General features: G+C 46.4%; 1 protein-coding gene across 1 annotated transcript in view; it reads right to left on the reverse strand.

Annotated features, from left to right (window-relative positions):
* RYR2 (ryanodine receptor 2) overlaps window positions 1-24,631 on the reverse strand; it is a 3,481,211-nt gene that overhangs the window by 2,371,631 nt on the left and 1,084,949 nt on the right. The window contains exon 24 of the mRNA XM_086925791.1: window positions 17,226-17,329. Coding sequence (XP_086781917.1) covers window positions 17,226-17,329 — 104 coding nt within the window. The remainder of the gene's footprint in view (window positions 1-17,225; window positions 17,330-24,631) is intronic.

The raw sequence follows: 24,631 nt of genomic DNA on the forward strand, positions 1-24,631 counted from the left end.
CCTAACCGAATGAGGGTGTACCCGTAAATGCTAATAATAAACTCTCTCACCGCAAAGATGCTTCAAACACCAAACGAGTTTAAGATAGCAATCAAACCAACGAGTATGTCAGCTGCCAGTAATAAACGGAACGGTAGCCCCACTCCTGCCTCCGCATCCTTGAGGAGTGCAGATGGTAAGGACCTAAAAATCAAAGGGGAACCCAGGATGCTAATATGCTGGCATGTAGCTCAGGGACCTACACAACAGCAACCCAAGATTCGGGCACACCCCAAAGAAAGGCGTGATGGAGTAGGGGAAGGACAATGCTGGCTGCAAATGGCAGTGGGTGCTGAACCATTTTTACGGCGACATATTACAAGTCGAGTATAAACTCACCTTCCAATGGGCGGTGAAAGCTGTCATTACAGAAAGGTTTTGTTTTGAGGGCCAGTCATGCTACGAGAACGGCTCATAAAGGAAAAGTTTTAATATAGAGAAATACTGCACAGTAGTTAGGGGACTTAACAATTTTGCGCGCCAGCTAGTTACAGTGGTTAGAACGGAGACCGTGTCAGAGTTGGCAATTCTTAAAGCGCTCAAACTATGTTAGATGTTCCTGTCTAAAAAAAAAAAATATACCACCTTTCAGGGTAGATCAGGCCGGAAGGCTTAGATCAAAAGTCTCGCTATGCACGACATTTAGGGCGTACAGCGGGGAGTTTCCACCTCATGGTGCTTAAATGACCTAAACCCTGGCCTGGCACTTCTAAGGATCACACTTATAAGTGTATCAGCAGATACATCGCCAAATGATCTTCCGGCGCCCGCTGTGCCCCGGAGCTTAATCACCCTCAATAAAATGGTGTGCTCAGTCACAGCGCAGTCTCACCTCCCCTCCGAAAGAACGAAGTCGGTGTTTGGGGCCTCAGATGGAACTGCTCGTCCTGAACCGCTCGTCCGACTAGGTATAGCGTACACGCCAGGGACTGTTAGGTCATATGCTGTTGAGAGCAGATCTCGCCGGAAGGCTGTCAGGTTTAAAAGCGTGCGCCTTTCACGCGGGTGGCGTTCAACATTCAGTAAACACTTATGTTTCTAAGTATATGTGATCAAAATCTCTCAGAAGCTAGAACCAAACTTTGTTATTTCAGCCTCCCTGGTGCATAGTTATATAGGCCCGGCACTGACTCTCACTTATCCCGTGATTCTGGGCAAATCACTTAATCACCCCGTGCCTTACCAAAGAACAAATGTGGGTACTCGAGGAACAGAACTGGTGCAATGTAAAGCACTCTGATACCCGATCCTGGTCAAGTTCATGCAAGTATATTCTGCATATTTCGTCCTGAATATATACAATATATATTGAATAGCTGCAATACTGCAAGTGGCAGTCGATGCCCGCTTTGATGGCTATTACTTGAGATGTTTTCCGTATATCAGTATTTTTGGGGGAAAATATCAGAAAGCGGAGCAGGGCCAGACACATTTCACATCGACAGGAAAGCCAAAGATTGCTGAAGATCTAGGAAACAAGTTCGTTAGTGCCTGGCTGTAAGCACTAGACACTGTTTTCACCATAAATTCATTTTTTGTAAAACTAGAAATAACATTCAACATATCGAGTTTTTAGGAGAGTAGGGTCTGCAATCCTATGATCACCCAGATTTTTTGCTTTTGTTTCACTGGTTTACGACTTTCTCTGGCTGTGGGCCTGCCAATCAGACCCACAGCCTGGCTGTTCTCTCTCTAAATTACAACATGTACCCTAGGTGCATTTACCAATTGGTACTGGGCCACCTTATCAGACCCTGTAACTCAGGGCATAGGTGTACTCAGGGCCTACCAGGGGCTGAAGCATGTATTATGCCACCCCTGGCTGGCCTCCTAAATTTGACACAACTGGCTGCATGACAGCTGGGGCAAAGTCGTGTAATCACCCTTTGCTGTAGATATAGTATACCTATATCTAACCCTAAAATGGACACACAGATTCCTATAAGTCACTCCTATGGCAGGCCTTAACAATCCTGAAGGCAGAGTGCTTGGAATCGTGTGAGATGGTGCTCTGGCATGAGCTGAGCCTGTCTGCAGCTTGCGGAATCAAGTCCTAATAGCTGTTCCATGATATCGCATACCATATACTCTTAAGTGCATTATAATCCTCGCGGTTAAATGCTATCTTTGGTATTGCTTTATCAAAACATGTCGAGTAAGGTGTCATACGAATTGGAATACTAACCCCTCGCCAATTCTGGCGACGGGGTTAGCATTCCACCCTTCTAGAGGGGCACGACATGTGTGTAACTGTGAACCCCGGTTAAAGTTAAACGAAGCCTCAGCTCCACAAAATGGATGCTGCCACCACAGACACGAGTCTGACCCCCTGCAGCTGGGAGTCCTTCCAGCGAGGGGAGCCTGGACAAAGGGTTTCCTGTCAAGGGCGGTGCTAGCACCGTCCCAGACAGGGTTTTGTGTATCCTGGGTAGGCAGGGCTTTACAGGAAGGTGACTGCAGAGTGGCACCCCGGTGCTCACTACGCATAGGCCGGTCAGAACCAGTTCCAGGGGCACACCAGCCCCTGGCCTGGGGAAGTCCGGCATGGGAGAGGGGTGTAACCACCCCCCTCCTAGTCCCACCCATAGGCAGGACCTAGTCACCGGGTCAGCCCCCTTTTTTAGTATAAAGATGGGAGCGGGCCCCCTGTTAAAATTAGATCATCTTTGGAATCAAGACACGACTTTCTGCGAAAGGACATCAAGATTTCTTCTTCAAGATTCTCCCTTGTGGCTAAGGAGTAGTCACCCTGCATCAAGCGGGCACCATACTAAGAACACTGCGGTCTGCTGCAAGTCCTTCCTCCGGAATCCGACTGCCCAGCTCGACGAGACCCGGCTTCCCTGGCACCTCTGACCTCTACTCACCTCTACAGCCAAGCTGTAAATGTAAATGTAAATGTATTGGCATTTATATAGCGCACTACTTACCCGTAGGGTCCCAAGGCGCTTCGACCGCTGCGAAACCCTTCCTGGCTTCCCTGAGAGATGGTCCCTTAATGGGTATCTCCAGGGTGAGACCAGGCATCCCCGGCGGTCTGGTGGGGCCGTTAGTGAAGATGAGGCAAGCTAATGCCCAGAGTTGCCGAGTGTGATCGCTGATCAGAGTGGGCACCGAGGCGAGAGAATTATCGAGTCCGCTGACCCTGGTCCAGAAACCTGCCGCGCCGGGAATCGAACCCTGGTCCCGGGCTGTCCTCTGCTCTCGGGTCTGCCGCCTCTAACCAGTGAGCCACACTACTTCACAAGCTGAGAACCGTGAGTGCGACGAGACCTCGAGGGACCGACGATCACCAAGACTGCACGACTTCTTTGCAACAAGCCCACCGTGTGCTCCACTGGTGAGTGCTTTGGGGTCCGAGAAGCCCCAACCCTGAGCAGCTCCAGCACCGAAGATCAGCCCTCCAGCATCTCCACGATCTGCGTGGGGCCCTTCTGCTTTTGCCTGCTCACCGCGCTGTGTGGCTACTAGCCGGCTGGCTTGTGGCCTTCTTCACGACGCCCGACGACATCACTGCTGCTGGTCTGGTTGCTCCAGACTGGCCCTTGCTTCCTTGCGACAGAGAAGCACCCCGGACCCTCCTGGTCCACTCCAGACGCCATTTTGAGTCCACCGCGTGGGCTTGAGTTTGCCAAGGCTTTGTTGCCCAATCCTGGGTCCAGCGACGCCGACAGCTTCATCCATCGTGGGACAGCTCGCTCCTCCATCCTGGTCGCCGACAACGCCTCCTGGTCCGTGAGATCTGCAGAGCACAGCGTCACCCACTCACCTAGTCGAGGTGACTACCATCCGGTGCCCTCCTGGTGCCACCTGACTACTGGCTAGTAGTCTCGAACTTGGTCCCCTCTGCTTTCAGGTGTCATCTCTCTTCAAGATCCAGGCTTGGATCACTTCGAACTCTCTTCACTGGTCGCCTGCCAGCATCTTTCTTCCAGGCTCCTGGTCCGTCTACGAGGATTCCCGACGTCTTTTGAGACCTATGCAGCTGCAGCCCCTGGGCTAGGTAACTTCGGCATTTCGGTGCCCCAGCATAGCCTCACTATCCAAGGGTCAGAATCCACTTTCGTTTTCCTCCTACCAGGTCGGGTTCGCCCGAGAACACTAACTCTGTGAAATCTAGCTACCATAGACTTTGTCCCGCATCCCGCGTGAGAGTGCACACTCTGCACCCGAGTCCCCTAGGCCTCCTATTAGTAATCAGAAGGTTCAGTAGTCAAGACCTAGCGATTCCAAAGCCTATTAGTACTGTACTTACCTGCTAGTAATTTCGCATTCCACTTCCAGAGTATATGGTTTTCCGTGCCCCTCGGGCATTTGTATATACTGTGCTAACTTAAGTATTTTCGTAAGAGTTTTGTTTTGTGCTAAGTACCCTGTCCTCATAAAGAGTACAGGGCTGTTGTGATTCTTAATAAATATATTGTTTATTTTCATAACACTTGTGTGGTGTCCTTTCACTTGGTGTTCAAGGGGTATATGTGTGGTATAACAGCTGGCTTAACACGCCCTCTCGAGCCTTTAGCCTTAGACTGCTCGTATCCACGCAACTAGGATAGCTGGTCTATAAGGTTGACTTACAACCAATCATCAATAAGGGTTGCTGGACTGATACATAGTATTCACTAGAATAGTGAGCACTGCATATCAGGCCACCTTCTCACATTGGTGAGCAGCGGTTGGGATTTGAGCTTGCTGTTGTTTTACCACACGTATCCTAAGAATATCTTGTTGAAAGATCACATAAGTACTTTTAGGTACATATAACTTAGCTTAGAATACTCTGAGTTCTACTGAACCAGCTGTTGCAGCTCCTCAAGGCTTAGCACACCTTGGCTGCAACTCTTAGCAAGGGATCAGTAGGCAAACACATAGTGTAGGTAGGTGCATCACTTACACCACGCTAGAAGCATGTCTAACCACGGAGAGTCTACTGAGACCCCTCAGGTGGTTGAGGACCCTCCACAGGCCTCTTCTAGATATGCAGCCCTTAGCTTCCAGGAGATGAGACAAGTGTGTACCTCCAGGAAGCTAAAACAGGGGTCTAACCCCACAATCCCATTTCTGATAGGTCTCTTATAGACTTATGATGCCAGAAAAGCTGAGAGACTTCTTAGCTCTTCTCATCCAGAAGGGGACATGCCAGCCCTAGAAGGAACCAGGGGTGACCCAGATCTCATCCATCTCTCAGGTGAGGAGGATGATGATCAGGAGACATCTGGGGATGAGGCAGACAAAGGTCCAGAAGTAGTTAGTCAGCTAACTAGGGACAACTTAAGCAGGCATGAGAATGGCACTAGGAGAACCCTGGGACCCCTCTCAGGCCAGCTTAACATTGGGAATGGACGACCTAGGTCTCTATCAAGAGGCTCTGGTAGATCCATTCAAGCCAATGGCTCTCAGAACTCTGCTCTGATGAGGATGACCTCCCCTCAGAGGAGAGTGTATGAAGCTAAAGAAAGGGCAGCCAATCTGAGGATTGAAAGGGAAGAACTTGCCCTGGCCAAAGAGAGGCTTGCCTTTGCTAGAGAGCAACAGTTAAGTGGGGTAGTCCCCACTGGTGGCAGCAATGTACCTAGCAATAGGGAAAGGAGTTTTGATACAAAGCACCTGAATAAGAAGGGGATGACATCCACAAATGGATGACTGCTTTGGAGAGGGCCTGCACTGTGCAGGGTGTTCCCCAAAGTCAGTGGGCAGCTATCTTGCGGCTCTCCTTTGAAGGTAAAGGTAGAGATAAGCTCCTCACTACAAGAGTGGAGGATGCTAACAATTACCAAGTCCTGAAGAATACACTGATTGATGGGTTTGGCCTAACCACTGAGCAGTACAGGTTGCTGTTCAGGGATACCCAGAAAACTCAGTCTCAGGATTGGTCTGATTTTGTAGATTGTGCCACTAAGGCTTTGGAGGGCTGGTTGCTGGGCAGTAAGGTTACTGATTATACAGGATTGTACAATTTGATCATGAGAGAACAAATTTTAAACAATTGTCAGAACCAGTTGTTGCATCAGCATCTTGTTGACTCAGATCTGACCTCTCCCCAAGAATTGGGAAAGAAGGCAGACAGATGGGTCAGAACAAGAGTTAAACAGAACCAGGGCCAGAATCAAGGTGGTCAGAAGAAAGCAGACCAGAAGGGTAAAGATTCTAAGGGGGAACAAAATGACCAGAAGTCTTCGACAGGTCCCCAACAACCCAAAGAGGGTGGGGGTCAGGCTCCCCAGAAGAAGAAAAATCAAGAAGGCCAATCTAAAAGGTGGTGCCAATACTGCAAAAGTAAAACTCACTGGTTTAGTGAGTGCACCAAGAAAGGAGGAGGGCAGGCTCCTGCCACTGCAGCCCCTAAGGCACCTGTGCCCCCTAGTATAGTCAGCAGTGGTAGTGCACCTCCCAAGGGTTTAGTTGGGTTAACCCTGGGTTCTGAGGGGTATGACAACTGAGTTGGCACACTCACTCAGGCTGTCCTTGTTTGTACAGGGGATGTGGATATGTCCCCTGATATAAGTCCCAATACTTTGGGCAAATACAGACAGACACCTTTCATTAATGGAAAAATGGCTCAGGCCTATAGGAACACTTGTGCCAGTGTCACAATGGTGACACCTAACTTTGTGGACCCTGGACAGATCATGCCAGGTACAGATTTCCTGGTGACCAATGCAAGCAATGTCACTACCAGTCACAGTATGGCAATTGTAGCTTTCTCCTGGGGAGGGGTAACTGGCCAAAAGAAGGTTGTAGTTAGCTCAGACCTCCCAGTGGATTGTTTGTTGGGCAATGATTTGGAGTCATCACAATGGTCAGAAGTGGAACAGAGGACTCACATGGAAATGTTAGGCTTGCCAGCACATGTGTTTGCTGTGACCAGGTCACAGGTCAGGAAATGCCCCACTGAACAGGTGCTGGATCCTGGAACAATGGACCAGACACCTTCCAAGAAGAAGAGCAGTAGGGTTAAGGCTGTGCCTTCCCCCTTGCCCCAGGTTGTGGATCAAGTCTCAGAGGAGGCTGACCTACAGGAATTGAGGGAAACTGAGCCTAAAGAGTTTGAACTTGATCAAGTTGAATTCCTGGGCTCAGGGGGACCCTCAAGGGAAGACCTGGGGAAGGACCAGTTAGACTGCCCTTCCCTTGAACCCCTCAGACAGCAGGCTGCTGCTGAGGCTGCTGGGAACGCCACAGGTACCCACAAGGTATACTGGGAAGATGGACTCCTGTACACTGAGGCAAGAGACCCCAAGCCTGGCATGACCAGGAGGCTGGTTGTACCCTTGTCTCAGAGAGGTTTCCTCCTTACCTTGGCCCATGAGATTCCCTTAGCAGGTCACTTAGGCCAGACAAAGACTTGGGACAGGCTTGTCTCACACTTTCACTGGCCTCACATGAATGAGGATACCAAGGAGTTTTGTTGCTCCTGTGTCACTTGCCAAGCCAGTGGTAAGTCAGGTGGCACAACAAAGGCCCCCCTTATACCAATGCCTGTGGTGGGGGTGCCCTTTGAAAGAGTGGGGATTGACATTGTTGGTCCAATGGAACCCCAGACAGCATCAGGGCACAAGTTTATACTGGTGGTAGTGGATCATGCCACCAGGTATCCTGAAGCTATTCCACTTAGGACCACTACAGCACCTGTAGTGGCAAGGGCCCTAGTTGGAGTGTTCTCCAGAGTGGGCTTCCCTAAGGAGGTTGTCTCTGACAGAGGTGCAAACTTCATGTCAAGCTACTTAACTGCTATGTGGAAGGAATGTGGTGTCAACTACAAGTTCACTACACCCTATCATCCACAATGCAATGGGCTTGTTGAAAGGTTCAACAGGACCCTAAAAGGGATGATTCATGGACTACCTGAAAAGCTCAGGCGTAGATGGGATGTCCTGATTCCCTGCCTTCTGTTTGCTTACAGAGAGGTCCCACAAAAGGGGGTTGGCTACAGCCCTTTTGAACTTTTGTATGGGCATCCTGTGAGAGGCCCCCTGTGTTTGGTGAAGGAAGGATGGGAGAGACCTCTCAAAAAGCCTGCAACCAACATAGTGGACTATGTACTTGGTCTCTGCTCCAGGATGGCTGAGTATATGGAGAAGGCATCTGAAAACCTTAAGGCCAGTCAAGAACTTCAAAAAGCTTGGCATGACCAAAAGGCTGTCCTGACTGTTTATCAGCCTGGACAGAAGGTGTGGGTGTTGGAGCCAGTGGCCCCAGCAGCACTCAAAGACAAATGGTCTGGGCCCCACACAATTCTTGAGCAAAAGGGAGAGGTCACCTACCTGGTGGACCTTGGAACTCCCAGGAGCCCCCACAGGGTGCTCCATGTCAACAGGCTCAAAGCATATGTCGACAGGAAGGACATGAGCTTGCTCATGGCCATAGATGAGGGATAGGAGGAAGAGAGTGACCCTCTCCCAGACCTGCTCACTCAGAATCCTGATGATGGGTCAGTAGATGGTGTTGTCTTTTGTGGCAGCCTCTCTGAACATCAACAGAAAGACTGTAAACAGGTTCTTCAGTCTTTCAGACATATGTTCTCTCTGACACCCAGTCAGACCAATTGGTGTACCCATGAGGTTGACACTGGTGACAGCCTGCTAGTTAAGAGTAAAATCTACAGGCAGCCTGATCATGTTAGACACTGCATAAAAACTGAAGTGCAGAAAATGTTGGAATTGGGAGTCATTGAACCCTCAGATAGCCCTTGGGCTAGTCCAGTAGTTCTAGTGCCAAAACCTCACACCCAGGGTGGTAAGCAGAGATGAGGTTCTGCGTGGACTACAGGGGTCTCAATGCAGTCACTAAGACTGATGCCCACCCAATACCAAGGGCAGATGAACTTATAGATAGATTGGCTTCTGCCAACTACTTAAGTACATTTGACCTGACAGCTGGATATTGGCAAATCAGGTTAGCTGAGGATGCCAAGACAGCATTTTCAACCCCTGGTGGGCATTATCAATTTGTGGTAATGCCCTTTGGTCTGAAAAATGCACCTGCCACCTTCCAAAGGTTGGTGAATCATGTTCTCACTGGGCTGGATGACTTCTGTGCAGCATATCTAGATGATATTGCTGTCTTTAGCTCCACCTGGGAGGATCACCTGGTCCACCTGAGGAAAGTGTTAGAGGCTCTGCAAGCAGCAGGCCTCACTATCAAGGCCACTAAGTGCCAGATAGGGCAGACACAGGTTGTATACCTGGGCCACCTTGTAGGTGGAGGCCAGGTTCAGCCACTGGAGAGCAAAATACAGTCAATGAGGGACTGGGCTCCTCCAACCACCCAGACTCAGGTTCGAGCTTTCTTGGGCCTGACTGGTTACTACAGAAAGTTTGTCAGGAACTATGGATCAATTGTGACCCCATTAAATGAACTGACAAGTAAGAAAATGCCAAAAAAGGTTCAGTGGACAGCAGGCTGTCAAAAAGCATTCGATGACCTAAAGCAGGCCATGTGCACAGCACCTATCCTTAAGAGTCCAGACTACTCCAAACCATTCATTGTCCAAACAGATGCTTCTGAGTTGGGTGTGGGAGCTGTTCTATCTCAACTGAATTTTGATGGTCAAGACCAGCCCATTGCTTTTATAAGCAGAAGGCTGACCCCCAGAGAGAAGAATTGGTCAGCTATTGAGAGGGAGGCCTTTGCTGTGGTTTGTGCCCTGAAGAAGCTGAGGCCATACTTGTTTGGCACTCACTTCAAGATTCAGACTGACCATAAGCCCCTCTTGTGGCTAAATCAGATGAAGGGTGAAAACCCCAAACTGCTTAGGTGGTCCATTTCCCTACAGGGGATGGACTTTACAGTGGAACATAGACCTGGTACTGATCATGGCAATGCCGATGGGCTCTCCAGATATTTCCACTTAGAACAAGAAAACTCACCTGGTCAAGGTTAGCTTATTGTCCCAAAGTTTGGGGGGGGGGTCATGTAGGAGAGTAGGGTCTGCAATCCTATGAGCACCCAGATTTTTTGCTTTTGTTTCACTGGTTTACGACTTTCTCTGGCTGTGGGCCTGCCAATCAGACCCACAGCCTGGCTGTTCTCTCTCTAAATTACAACATGTACCCTAGGTGCATTTACCAATTGGTACTGGGCCACCTTATCAGACCCTGTAACTCAGGGCATAGGTGTACTCAGGGCCTACCAGGGGCTGAAGCATGTATTATGCCACCCCTGGCTGGCCTCCTAAATTTGACACAACTGGCTGCATGACAGCTGGGGCAAAGTCGTGTAATCACCCTTTGCTGTAGATATAGTATACCTATATCTAACCCTAAAATGGACACACAGATTCCTATAAGTCACTCCTATGGCAGGCCTTAACAATCCTGAAGGCAGAGTGCTTGGAATCGTGTGAGATGGTGCTCTGGCATGAGCTGAGCCTGTCTGCAGCTTGCGGAATCAAGTCCTAATAGCTGTTCCATGATATCGCATACCATATACTCTTAAGTGCATTACAATCCTCGCGGTTAAATGCTATCTTTGGTATTGCTTTATCAAAACATGTCGAGTAAGGTGTCATACGAATTGGAATACTAACCCCTCGCCAATTCTGGCGACGGGGTTAGCATTCCACCCTTCTAGAGGGACACGACATGTGTGTAACTGTGAACCCCGGTTAAAGTTAAACGAAGCCTCAGCTCCACAAAATGGATGCTGCCACCACAGACACGAGTCTGACCCCTGCAGCTGGGAGTCCTTCCAGCGAGGGGAGCCTGGACAAAGGGTTTCCTGTCAAGGGCGGTGCTAGCACCGTCCCAGACAGGGTTTTGTGTATCCTGGGTAGGCATGGCTTTACAGGAAGGTGACTGCTGAGTGGCACCCCGGTGCTCACTACGCATAGGCCGGTCAGAACCAGTTCCAGGGGCACACCAGCCCCTGGCCTGGGGAAGTCCGGCATGGGAGAGGGGTGTAACCACCCCCCTCCTAGTCCCACCCATAGGCAGGACCTAGTCACCGGGTCAGCCCCCTTTTTTAGTATAAAGATGGGAGCGGGCCCCCTGTTAAAATTAGATCATCTTTGGAATCAAGACACGACTTTCTGCGAAAGGACATCAAGATTTCTTCTTCAAGATTCTCCCTTGTGGCTAAGGAGTAGTCACCCTGCATCAAGCGGGCACCATCCTAAGAACACTGCGGTCGGCTGCAAGTCCTTCCTCCGGAATCCGACTGCCCAGCTCGACGAGACCCGGCTTCCCTGGCACCTCTGACCTCTCCTCACCTCTACAGCCAAGCTGAGAACCGTGAGTGCGACGAGACCTCGAGGGACCGACGATCGCCAAGACTGCACGACTTCTTTGCAACAAGCCCACCGTGTGCTCCACTGGTGAGTGCTTTGGGGTCCGAGAAGCCCCAACCCTGAGCAGCTCCAGCACCGAAGATCAGCCCTCCAGCATCTCCACGATCTGCGAGGGGCCCTTCTGCTTTTGCCTGCTCACCGCGCTGTGTGGCTACTAGCCGGCTGGCTTGTGGCCTTCTTCACGACGCCCGACGACATCACTGCTGCTGGTCTGGTTGCTCCAGACTGGCCCTTGCTTCCTTGCGACAGAGAAGCACCCCGGACCCTCCTGGTCCACTCCAGACGCCATTTTGAGTCCACCGCGTGGGCTTGAGTTTGCCAAGGTTTTGTTGCCCAATCCTGGGTCCAGCGACGCCGACAGCTTCATCCATCGTGGGACAGCTCGCTCCTCCATCCTGGTCGCCGACAACGCCTCCTGGTCCGTGAGATCTGCAGAGCACAGCGTCACCCACTCACCTAGTCGAGGTGACTACCATCCGGTGCCCTCCTGGTGCCACCTGACTACTGGCTAGTAGTCTCGAACTTGGTCCCCTCTGCTTTCAGGTGTCATCTCTCTTCAAGATCCAGGCTTGGATCACTTCGAACTCTCTTCACTGGTCGCCTGCCAGCATCTTTCTTCCAGGCTCCTGGTCCGTCTACGAGGATTCCCGACGTCTTTTGAGACCTATGCAGCTGCAGCCCCTGGGCTAGGTAACTTCGGCATTTCGGTGCCCCAGCATAGCCTCACTATCCAAGGGTCAGAATCCACTTTCGTTTTCCTCCTACCAGGTCGGGTTTGCCCGAGAACACTAACTCTGTGAAATCTAGCTACCATAGACTTTGTCCCGCATCCCGCGTGAGAGTGCACACTCTGCACCCGAGTCCCCTAGGCCTCCTATTAGTAATCAGAAGGTTCAGTAGTCAAGACCTAGCGATTCCAAAGCCTATTAGTACTGTACTTACCTGCTAGTAATTTCGCATTCCACTTCCAGAGTATATGGTTTTCCCCCAACCGGGATGCCCCAAGGCTGGCGGGAACCGGCATCTCCGCGATCATGTTCGCGGATGATACCCTGCTGCTTTCAAAGTCACCCATGGGTATACAGAGAGTTCTGGATGCCTTTGTTACCTTCTGCAACGATAGGGGCCTGGAAATAAATAAATCCAAAACTAAGTATATGGTATTCAATCCACCCAGACTGTCTCGCCCCAACCCTACCATAGAGGGTGTTTCCCTAGAGAGAGTGTCAACTTTTGACTATCTGGGCCTAACATTGACCGAGGACATGACCTGGGCACATCACCAGACCAAATCCCAACTGAAGCTTTCACAAAAAATTGGGGGGATATTTAAATTGTTAAAACAGACTATCTACAAACCTGTCTCGCCTCCCCTTGAAATTTATAAGCTGCAGGCACGGGGGCAGTCTTTTACGGGGGTGAGTTATGGGCGCATAGTTGTCAATCAAATTTCAGTACCTTGGAAAATATGTTCATCAGACAGCTCTTACCTTTACCGCCGAGTTCGCCCCTTTTTCCTATTAGACTGGACTTGGGCCTGAGACCTATTAAGGAGGAATTAGGTCTGAAACCTTTTACTTTTTGGAGACGACTCTGGGCTACTCCGGAATTGTCTAGCTATAGGAATGAACTATCAGAACTTTTACACCTACCTAATAGTTGGGACATTCCTTGGTTAAAATACATCAGGCAGGAGTTTGACAGACTGGGCCTGACCCAACTATGGAGGAGCCCGGAAGAAGCATGCTGTGGGATATCCCGGCAGGAACTGGTGAGAACATACTACCAAAAAAACCTGGCCGAACACCTATCTAACCCCAAAATAGGGTCGCTAACACTGTCATTCTTGGAGCATAAGGACATTTATAAACCTGAGCCTGCCTTGGATGCCATCAATCCTAGTAGTCACAGAAAGCTGTACCTCCAGTGGAGATATAACTCTTTACCGCTCAGAGCCCTATCAGCACGATGGAAGCAGGATGCGCCTGCAAACTGCTCTGGGTGCAATGCTGATCTAGAGTCCGAGATACATATGGTCTTTTTCTGTCCTCTATACAAGATCCCCAGGAAGAATTGGATTGTCCCTATTTGCAGAAATTTGGGCATCAGGCAGCACCTCGATTCGTTCCGAATACTAAAAACTGACCTGTCGCCATGGATTGTGTTTGGGGTTACTAAATTCCTGGCGGCAATGTGGAATCTAAGAAGGAAAAAAGTGGAATAATGATCTGGTTTTAGTTGCATAGCGCCCAAGGACTAACTGATCTGCAATTTTAGCCCCTCCTTTTTAAATGACCCTATTCTGTAATCAGTGTTCTATCATTTCTAATGTTGTTTTTAACGTGTTGCTTTTATGACATACATGTCGAAATAAAGATTTAATAATAATAATATGGTTTTCCGTGCCCCTCGGGCATTTGTATATACTGTGCTAACTTAAGTATTTTCGTAAGAGTTTTGTTTTGTGCTAAGTACCCTGTCCTCATAAAGAGTACAGGGCTGTTGTGATTCTTAATAAATATATTGTTTATTTTCATAACACTTGTGTGGTGTCCTTTCACTTGGTGTTCAAGGGGTATATGTGTGGTATAACAGCTGGCTTAACACGCCCTCTCGAGTCTTTAGCCTTAGACTGCTCGTATCCACGCTACTAGGATAGCTGGTCTATAAGGTTGACTTACAACCAATCATCAATAAGGGTTGCTGGACTGATACATAGTATTCACTAGAATAGTGAGCACTGCATATCAGGCCACCTTCTCACAGAGTTTGCATTGTAACTGGTTTTATTTGAGTAACAACATGGGAATAGAGAAAAACACAGATCATTCACCCCTCACCTGAGACACAGGTGTGTAAAGGCAGAAAAGACTGAGGATCAGACTCTTATGAAAGACCCTCAGGTATGCAAAGGCAGAAACATACGGGCCAGATCCTGGTTATCTGAGACAATCAGATGTGCAAAAGCAGAAGCCCGCTGACCAATCCCCTTCACCTGAACTCCACCTATATGCAAAGGCAGACGCTGTGGTACTTGTAGGTCCTGTAATTCTGGATTAAAAAATGGGTGTATTTTAATCATGTAAGGTCTAGATAGTTTAAAGGGGCCTCCCCCATCAGAATAGGCAAGGGCATATTAAGGATTGGTGGAGCCCCTGGCAAGATACATGTTTAGCTCCGTGCTGGAATTAACATTCAATCCCTTGGGTGGCCAAATAAGATGGAATCATAGGTTAAATCATCAAAAACAGGGAAGCAAAAAAAAAAACAGAACCCCAAGATTCAAAGCGTCCAACAGGCAAATAGCCAAGCCTTGGCGGGCCCCCCCTTTATCCAGGCCACTGACAGTGCGCAAGGCACTCGGGCAAAGTGAGTGCGCATATAGCTAAGATTCAAAGATAGGGGCAGGGTGTTTGCAAGGTGTGCGTAAAATGTCAGCAGCAGCTTAAGAATTCTGCCAATAACCTAGGTGTCACCCGCCCTTGGAGCAGGGCACTGCCAGCAAGCAGGACACTCGTGCAAAGCCTAAAGGCACGATAGCGAACGTGCAAGGGCAGGGCTAACGCTGTGCAATTGTTATAATAGCTCAGTAATAATTCTGTCAACAACTCATGGGTCACCCTTATCAGTGATTAGAGGCTAGGTCCGGTTTTCTCGGTTTAGCCGATAGACAAGGCAAAAGTGAAGGAGCAGTATGGTTTTTTTTCCCATAGAGTCAGTTAAGGGTCATGCCTCCCCGTTGACAGTCCCCGGGCAGCCAACACTCAGAGATTTCACAGTGGAATCAGAGTGGCGGGGGTGCATTTTCGACCACAGAGCTGAACAGGCACTTCCAGTGGTTTATAGTATCCACTTCCATATTGGAGGTCACCACGATAGGCTGTTGTTTAGAAAGATCATACTACGTACCCCAGCGGGAGTCCCTGTCTATGTCTAGCAAGCGATAGGAACTTTGAAGTCCACGGACAGAGATTCTGGGGAGCATCACAGGAATGATTATTGCCTGACAACACCTCGGCGTCGGGTAAAGCTCAGAGTGGGGCATGGTCGGGAGTACAATGAGTTCTCCGTTGTACCATGGAAGGTGACTGAGGCTGGGCCCTCAATTCAAGTCTCTCCCAATCGTTAATAGAGTGCTGTTCATATCCAACAAACCGCCGGAGGCTCAGTCTAAGGACAAGGACGGGCGGGCAAAGCCAGCACAGGGCAGGGTCCTGCAGCAAAACCCAGGTGTTTTGCCGAGGCTGGACAGGGCAGTGACGGATTAGGGCAGCAATCTCATTACAGAGGGCCCCCTGATGTCCGGCCTGAATAGGCTTGGGGCTACTATTAACAGCTGCCGGCAGCCCCCAGTGACTTGCGGGCAGACACAGCAGGGTATCCGGATGTGTTGATCATCCACCTACAGAGGGAGGTGTTAGCCAGGCAAGAGGCGAGAAGGCCTATCAGAAACCAAACCTCAGTGAGCAAAGTCTGCGGATCGAAGGGTCTGGCGACTGCCAGGCAAGGGCTCATTCACACGGGGTTGCCCAGAATTACATGCCAAAGATGAAGTACACATGTCGACTGAAGGCAGGGGTCGGTTTTGGAGCAGCCGTCGGGGCCTGCAAGTTGCAAGTGACAGAGCATAGAGCGTAGTTGGGGGGTAGCCGCAGGGAGACGGAAGCCTCCCAGACGGCGTGGCAAAGAACTACGCTGATATCGGTTGCTATGGAGGCACACCGGAGGGCGGTGTGCCAGAATAGGTCCACTCACCTTCAGATGCCTCTTGGCTGGGTGAGTTGGCCTAAGGACAGGTGTGCAGGACCACACACTCTGGGATGCCTCACGGCTGGGTAACTTGGCCTACCGAATAGCGCTCGCAGCCCTGCCCCGCCGGACGGCAGGGCACAACAAAGTCGGACAAGGTAGCGAGATGGCCTAACTCCGGGACAGAAGCTACTCCCTTTCCGCGCAAACGGGGCGCAAAAAATCCAACCTACCAAAGGAAACGACCCAGAAGGGACAAGAGACAATACCAAGGAAGTTGTGATGACATAGCATGATGCAAAGTATATACCTGTTTCCTTGTATTCCTAATAAACTGCGGCCAACAAATGACCACCACAAGACAAACGTGTACGTTGGCTTTTCTTGTCATAATAAGGAATACAGTACAGGGGGTATATACAACATACAGGAGGGAGTGGGGCAGAGTGCTGAGGTTATGCCTTATTTATTTATTTATTTATTATTTATAAAGTTTGATTGATACCCAGAGCACGGCCTACTGGCATTAATAAAATAAAAATTACAAGGGACATGGGAATGAAAATTACACCTGCTAGAAAAGTCAAGCTTTTTAGCTTTGAACACACAAAAAGTAGATTTTGTTTGCCTAATGGGGGAAACAGTGACCTCCACCTCTCCAAATCTGATTGCGCCCCTGCCAGCTGCTTCTATATTTCACCTAATGATGGTTAAAGTAGGGGCCCTTCCAGTGCAAAACCTATGGTAGACATCATGCACACACCCTTGTACTACGGTTCATGCGGGTGCGTGCGGCACAAGCTCACGAAAAGAAACAGCACCGTACCATTCTACATATGGCTGTGTTCTCGCTTTCCTCCTTTCACGCAATGCAGCGTAGAAACTTAGGCTGCTGGCTAAATTGTGTTATGTCTAGGTAAATTTGCCACTTGTTTGTATAGAGTAGGGATTACCATGGCTCAACTAAAGAGGGCATTAGTCTTGGCTTACCTTCGCCCAACCAGAAGCTTTGTCAGTTCTATGATACATTTCGGTTATTTCCTAAAAATATCAGCTAATTTTGTTTTTTATAATACGCATATGTAACAACATCAATCACGCCGAATTGCCCAATTGGTAGTTTTGATGGCGGCCAGGTAAATACACTTACTTTAATGTCTCCAGGGACATCTGTAAATTATAGTTGCGCTCCTGCTCCGGAAGTTTGGAGAATTCCACCAAGCATGGGTGCTGTCTCTTATTATCCTCTCTAATCTGCACAGATAAAAGAAAATTGAACGGTTATTGCATAAAAGTGGATTCAAAATTAAAATGTAATTCACAATCTATTTAACAATGTGCGATATTTGTAATACAAATGGGAATTGGAATGCAAACAAGTCTTTATGATGAGACACAGGACCAATTTTGACATTTGCGAACTTTTGATAATTAGTGACCACGCCAGCAGTTAAAGGTCTAAAATGGGCCCTGCCTGCATTCAATGGTTTGTGACATCTTGATCAATATCCTTTCAGGAATACAACATCCTTCATTTGAAAAGATATTGCCAATCAAATTTAAAATTGTAAACGAGCTATATGATAGCGTCATATGCTTTGGGATATGTTGCTAATTCATTTAATTCTTTCCATAAGCATTTTGAACTCTGCTAAAAGGTATTAATTTTTCCATTGCTATTGCTGAATCGTTTGCCTTTTTAAACACTGCGTATTTACTCGTAAACTTGCATTTCTAAGAATTGTTGGGTGGATATTTTTAATTTACAACAGGAATAAAATAGAACTCCACTGGCTAAAATGTAAAAATCAAAAAACTTTACAAAGTGTGAATTTGCAAATCTAGTCAGCTTTTTGTTGCTTATAGTCAAATCACCTTGGGTCAAGCTGTAACAAAGGCGATTATAGCTAGATGGTTGTAATCTACAATTCTCTTCTGTCGCGAAAAGGCTAACAAACCTTTAACAAGAAAGGTTAAAGCACATTCCACCAGAACGATGTCAGCGTCGCTGGAGTGACCCTGGAGAACATTTGCCGAGCTGCTACGTGGAAAAGTGTGCACACTTTTACGAAGCACTACTATCTGCAGTCGGCAACTCATGATGACACAGCGGTTGGGGAAGCGGTGCTGCGGCATCTCCTTCACTAAGGTTTGACTTTTTATAGTCTTTTCTTCATAATTTGACTGTTTTAAGCATACGTATTTCATTATAATGTTCTAATCTTTTCAAATGCTGTCCTAGTCTATAATGTACTATATGAAGGTTTTTAATGCATATGTTATGTAAACATGTTTGTGCTCTATTACCTTCCAGATTGTGTGGGGATGGATACGTTTTATTTTGTCTCCCACCTTCCTCTACGACAGACATGATGTCACTGCTTGCTACTCTGATTCAGGCATGTGAATCTATGAAAGATACCCCAATACTGGATAAGAAAACAAGTTACTTACCTGTAACTACAGTTATCCAGTATTGGTATCTTTCATAGATTCACATGCACCCACCCTCCTCCCGGGCAGGGCACTTCTTTTTTATGGATACTTACTTCTCACTTGTGCTGGGAAAATTTGAGGAGAACTGCCTGGGCTGGGAAGGTTCTAGAGGGTGAGGACAGCTGATTGGCTGAGGCTACTATTTCAGGTCTTTTTACATAATGAGGTAGATAGGCTGCTACGTTTTGGGCCCAGTAAGGCCTTTTAGTCTTTTCCAGCCTACTACAAGAAATTTTTAGGCACTGCTATTGTATATATTTTTACTGTGGGACTCCCGCCTCGATGACGGGGAATGATTCAGGCATGTGAATCTATGAAAGATACCCCAAAACTGGATAAAAACAAAACAACCAGAAAAACCAATGCAATACAGTGAGAGGCAGCAAACACAGAATCAGAAGGCAGAACAAAAAAAACACCTACGGAGGAGGGTGGGAGAGCGGGGCTGCAGGGGACACAGCAGCAGGAGAGCGGGCAAGGGAACCAGAAGGCAAAGGAGATTTAGCAAAGACGGGGAAGGAGAATAGACAACACAGACCAGAAAACCACTACAAAGTGTAAAAGCAGTAAAAACAACACCAATACAATATTTAGAAGCAGTAAAAACAGAACCAGTACAATATGTAAAGCAATAAAACAGAACTAGCGAACAGTACAGAACCTCTACGGAGGGGGACCTCGAACTCCTGACAGCAGCGGCAGCTGGGGCTCAAGGACACGGACTCATAGGTGGTGCTGTGTGGCGTGGGGGAGCGACCTGCCTAGAACGGTCAAGGGTTGAAGTTGAAGTTAAAATATTTATTGAGTGTACGACTACTAGGCGGTTCCTTGGCGCTATGGATGAAGACCCAGGAGGGCAAAGCGTGGATACTTAGGACGGAAAAGCTTGTGAGAAGAGTAGAGTCTTCAAGACTTTACAAAAGTCAAGATATGAGAGCGTGGATCTAATAGTGCAGGGAAGGGTGTTCCAGAAAGTAGGTGCAAGGACGGAAAACTTCACGCCCCCAGATTTTTTCTTCCTGGAACGGGGTACAGTCAGAAGGAACTGGGTAGAGGAACGCAGCTCCCTGCTGGGAGCATGAATTTTGATTGCCGAATTAATAAAGGCTGGAGCAGTTCCAGCGTGAGCTTGGAAGGTCGTGCAACCTATCTTGAAGAGGGCGCGCTCCCGAATAGGGAGCCAGTGCAGGGATTTAAGTAAAGGAGTGACGTGGTGGAATTTCGGGAGGCCATAAATGAGACGAGCAGCCTGGTTTTGGACCATTTGAAGGCGCCGAAGATCATAGGCAGGGACCCCGTTGTACAAGATGTTGCGGTAGTCGAGGCGTGACAAGACCATGGCCAATAGGATCAATTTGAGAGCAGAAAACGAAAAAAAAGAGATATCTTACGAATGGTGCGAAGAACTAAAAAGCAGGATGACACCACTGAGCTGATCTGAGAATGAAGAGTGAGGTGGTTGTTGAGAGTGATCCCTAGTGTCTTGACTGAGGAGGAAGGTTAGGGAGGGGTACCCAAGGAAGGAGGCCAAAACAATGGGGTCCAGGGACTGGAGCTGCCACCTGTGAGTAGTAGTTCAGTTTTATCTTGATTTAACTTAAGGTGGTTGCAGTTCATCCAGGTGCTGATAAAAATCATAACCGAAAGGTTGCTATATATATCTGTTTATTATCTGCAGGTCTAAGATTTAAATTCTGAGAGGGCATCCTGAGTCTTTCATAATCCTAAGACTGATGAAAATGAGTGGTACTGAATTCTAAATCTATGTTTAAGATTGAGTTGGTGATTTGCTCTATATAAATATCCAGCATTATGTTTGTTAAAGCTAAATCGTATTGCTACAAAGACATAGAAGTTGAAATAAATATTTGAAAAGTGCATTTCATGCAGTGGATTGAATATTTTCTTTATCACTAGGCTAGGTGTTGATTTTTGCGCAAGTGATTAGGCAACACATATATCATAATTTGCAAAATGGTTTTATTTATTGACATATTTTGATACTCCAGTGGGATCCATCTTTTAAAAGCAACATTTGAAAATTAAATCTCTGCGAATGTCAAATCTTTCAAGGGTGAATAATCAAGAAGTATATATTGACTAGGTGTACCTGCAGCAAAGATTTTGTACATTCCTTGCCGACACATAAAACCGACCAAGTGAGTGTGTGAATTAATTCCAGTGATGTGCACTGCAGTAAGATCAGGCAGCAGGATCAGAAGTTGCATGGATATATGAGATTTTTTTCATACGATCATATAAAGTCTTCTCTCACAGGTCTATCAGAGGACACCTCCATGTTTAATTTTTTGTAAGGAAAGTTTGCGAGTTCTAAAGATCATTATCAGTGAACCATACCCATCAACCAACTTACGTGTTCAAAGGCGGTGCATTGTTAGGGTGAAAGGCAATTATTTCATGATAATGCCCTTTCTGTTGGCAAAAAGAGACTTTTCTGCAAGTATGTTTGGACAAGGTGAGAGCATTAACAGGTGTTAAATGGGCCGATGCCAAAAGATTATAAAAAATGCAGCAATTAACAAAATCTCAGTAGGGTTGGGGCAGTATGGCTATTACTACCCGTTCTTCCAACTTTAAACTTTAAAATAAGCAGACTAGCCCGGATGTACAAGCTTGTTTCATGTCCATGTTTCAGGATTTTGTTTGAAATTAGAAGGTTATCAAACAACAGTAGTTAATATCGGTATTCTAGGTCTTCTGATTGGTTTAGTAGATCTAAGCATTACAGCAAGGATTCTAATACCAGTGAGTTGGCTCAATTTGATCCAGCAATTTTGACCAGCACATGTTCAACATGCATGTTCTTATAGGTTGTTAGTGGACTTTTTTCATCATAAACAGGTAATCAGCTCAAAGGTACCACAAAACATTATTCATTTCAATATTGTGTACCCTGGTACATTTAGATATCGGCTTAGTGCCCTATTTAATTAACAGCATAAGCATTAACAGCACAATATTGTGCTATTTGAAAACAAAATGCACATGAGAAGCGTGTAGTTTGCAAAGGTGAGAAGTGGCAACATCTCTTCCCAGCTATCAGAATGGAGAGATTCTTTAGGAATGTCTGGCCTTGCAATTCTATCTCTGGTATGTTGAGGAAGTTAGCAAACACAAGGAGAAGATGAATGGAGCATTGACACTTTTCAGACACTCACCCCCAGTCACAGATCTGGGTTGAATCCATCATTGTTCTTTAGCTCACTTCGCCACTCCAGTTCAGACCCAGTCATATGCAAATCAGCCATGACCCTGTTCCTCATGGGAACAGCCCAACCCGAATTGTTAAGCAAGGTCTTCCTTGGACCGTAAATAAGCTCCTTATGTTTGCTATGTTGAAGAAGTTGCCATGGGAGGCAGAGCTCAGCTGAACAGAGTTACAGGGTTGAGATCCCCACAAGGCTCCCAGCTATCAGCTGAAATCAGCGATGTGGTCTGACCTCTGCTCCATATTTCCTACGGAAGTTTGACTTTTTCTTCAGCATTGAAGTGCTGTCGGCCCAAGACCCACTGCACTGCGGGCATAGGCGCAATCCCCTGTTAAGTAAATTTTCAGGAAAGGCTACTCTTGAAGTCTTGAAGTGGCAGCAGTATAAATTGAAACAGCAAATTCTAAATCTCTATCTGAGTGCAAGCTAAAAACCAGGGCTAACAAACGAAGTTTCATCTAACATTTAAACTATATATGGGAAACAATAATGGAAAAATCATTAATGGCAAAATGTAATTACGTGTCAAGTCTATGTAATTCTTCACATAAGAGGGAATGGATACCCATGACAAAAAGCTGAAAATTGAACACTGGAGTTAATTCCTAATGTATCGGGGAACACCTAGAAAAGTTTTTTTTTAAAACATAGGTCAGTTCCTGGGAGGTGTTAGCCGTTGCTGGCACATGAAAGTACAGGAATATTTCATGAATGTCCCTTCAAAGCCTACAGTTTCTAAACCAGATTTATGTGAAACCTTTACACTACTAGTCCCTTTTTAAAAAAATGTTAACTCAGTGGAATAACACCCCGGCCAAACACCCCTTCAACATTAAGTCAGGCTGCTCGCTTTCAACAATGTCTGGGGTTAACATGTTTTCTGCAGCACCAGCCAACTAAAGGAACAAAGATCACAACTACCCCATTCTAGAAATCAATGTAATTCAGTTCAAAATCTTGATATGTTGTGAGGTCGTTCTTGTTACATGCTCTAGGCCCGCTCACAGGTGTTGAGTGCCATTTCTTATTGGGAGAAGGATTGAAATTTAGAACTGTAGAACATTTGCTATTATTTAATTGATTTCTATTTACTTTTGATTTTCAAATTCAAGGCAGAGTGAACAAAAACGCATGTGGTTTATGGCTCTCAAAATCGCCAAATATTAAAGGCAATCCCAAATTTAGAATAATATAAATAACCCCTTTTTTCTAAACTCAATTCTTTGGGCACATCTAAAATATTCACAGCTTTGTATCAGACCAAATTTTTATTCAGTAGACTTTGACCTTATGAATTGATGTATGGTCAAACCACAATGAAAAATCATTGTAAGCAGAAGCCTGATTGAAGGCTCTGGCTATTGCGTGTTTTTAGACAATTGACCATCTCTTTATATCTCTTCAACTAGAAGAGTTGTCAGACTTAACAATATATTACTTTTGTAAACTAGTTTTCAGTGCAAACACGCACAGATTAAAACAGTCACCAGGTTCTATTTTCTCCTACCTACATTCATTATTTTTCATTTCAATGATCAGTGTATTTAAGAAAACCATGAGTGAATCTACAGTAAAGACCCCTTCTTAATTTCAGAATTTTGTTCACTTTCAGAAATGTATTGCTTTCCTGTTTACCCTATAGATTTCCCACCTTCTCCACCAATAAACTGAAAGAAGGCAGAAATCACAACTATTAAAGATATTGACCATCCCTTAAAAAACTGGAATAACTGTGGTGAAAAAAATATTTTGTGTTGCTTACAGTTGGGAATGAGGGATCTTAGGACAGCAGATCTTTTGTAGAAGGCATTTTTAGGAAAAGAAACACTTTCTTTAAAAAAAAAACGTTTTACCACATATTGCTATTTTATTGCTCCTGCTGGGAGGGGGGGGGGGGCATAAGCGCTGGGTACCTTTAGAATCCCCAATATGTAAGAAAAAAAACAAATTTGGCCTTAAGTGGAAAAGTTGTAAACACTTATGCACAAATTGCCCCAAATATGATAAATAGCTTCAGTTTACTACTCAACACTTAATTTCCATTAAGTTGTTTTTTTAAACATCTGCATCTTGTGGACATTGATTCATTCTCCTTGGATTCATAATGGTTGGAATGCTTTATTACAATTTGGATGTGTAAGATATCACCAGGTCTCTACTGCTTTTATAATTCAGAGGTGATGAGGTTCTACTAGAATGAGGTTTGTCATTATTACCAATCTAGGTAATAAAGTCAATGTATGTAGATGAAAATATCAACACTGATAATGGTAATCATGTGTAGCCCTGAAAGGGTCTCTTGTATAGAATTTTGGAACACTTCTGCCACTAATAAGTCTCCAAAGCTAAGTGTTTTGCAAAATTTTAATCTGACAAGCCAAAATCGTGGGGATCTATCAACTGTTCCCCTCCAGTGTTAGCTAGCGGTACCCCACATTCAAATGAAGCTTGGTGAACCATCCAACACCATTTAGGTCAGCCAATATTCCATTGATTGTTGTGTGGCGATGTGGAGCTCTGTCTTAATAGCCTGATTTGGGAGGCACATGTTAATACAGATACATACTGCTGCTGTTTGCTTTGTTTTTCTCGTCACTATTATGGGTGAAATTCACAGTGTTGGGCCAGATACTTTTATACATTTATAATTTTGCCTTGTTGTTCAAGTCTCTTGAGTTCCACCCTTACCTGTGTTCTGAGGTGGAATAATATTCATTGATGACAGCCACACAAGATTTTATTGTTACTTCAATGGGCAATTTTACTTTTATTAATTTTTAATCATCCAAGTCCATATGATAACTGGCTGAATTCCCTCAACATTTTCTTA

Source organism: Lissotriton vulgaris, chromosome 6, assembly GCF_964263255.1.
Source record: "Lissotriton vulgaris chromosome 6, aLisVul1.2, whole genome shotgun sequence".
Classification (NCBI taxonomy): domain Eukaryota; kingdom Metazoa; phylum Chordata; class Amphibia; order Caudata; family Salamandridae; genus Lissotriton; species Lissotriton vulgaris.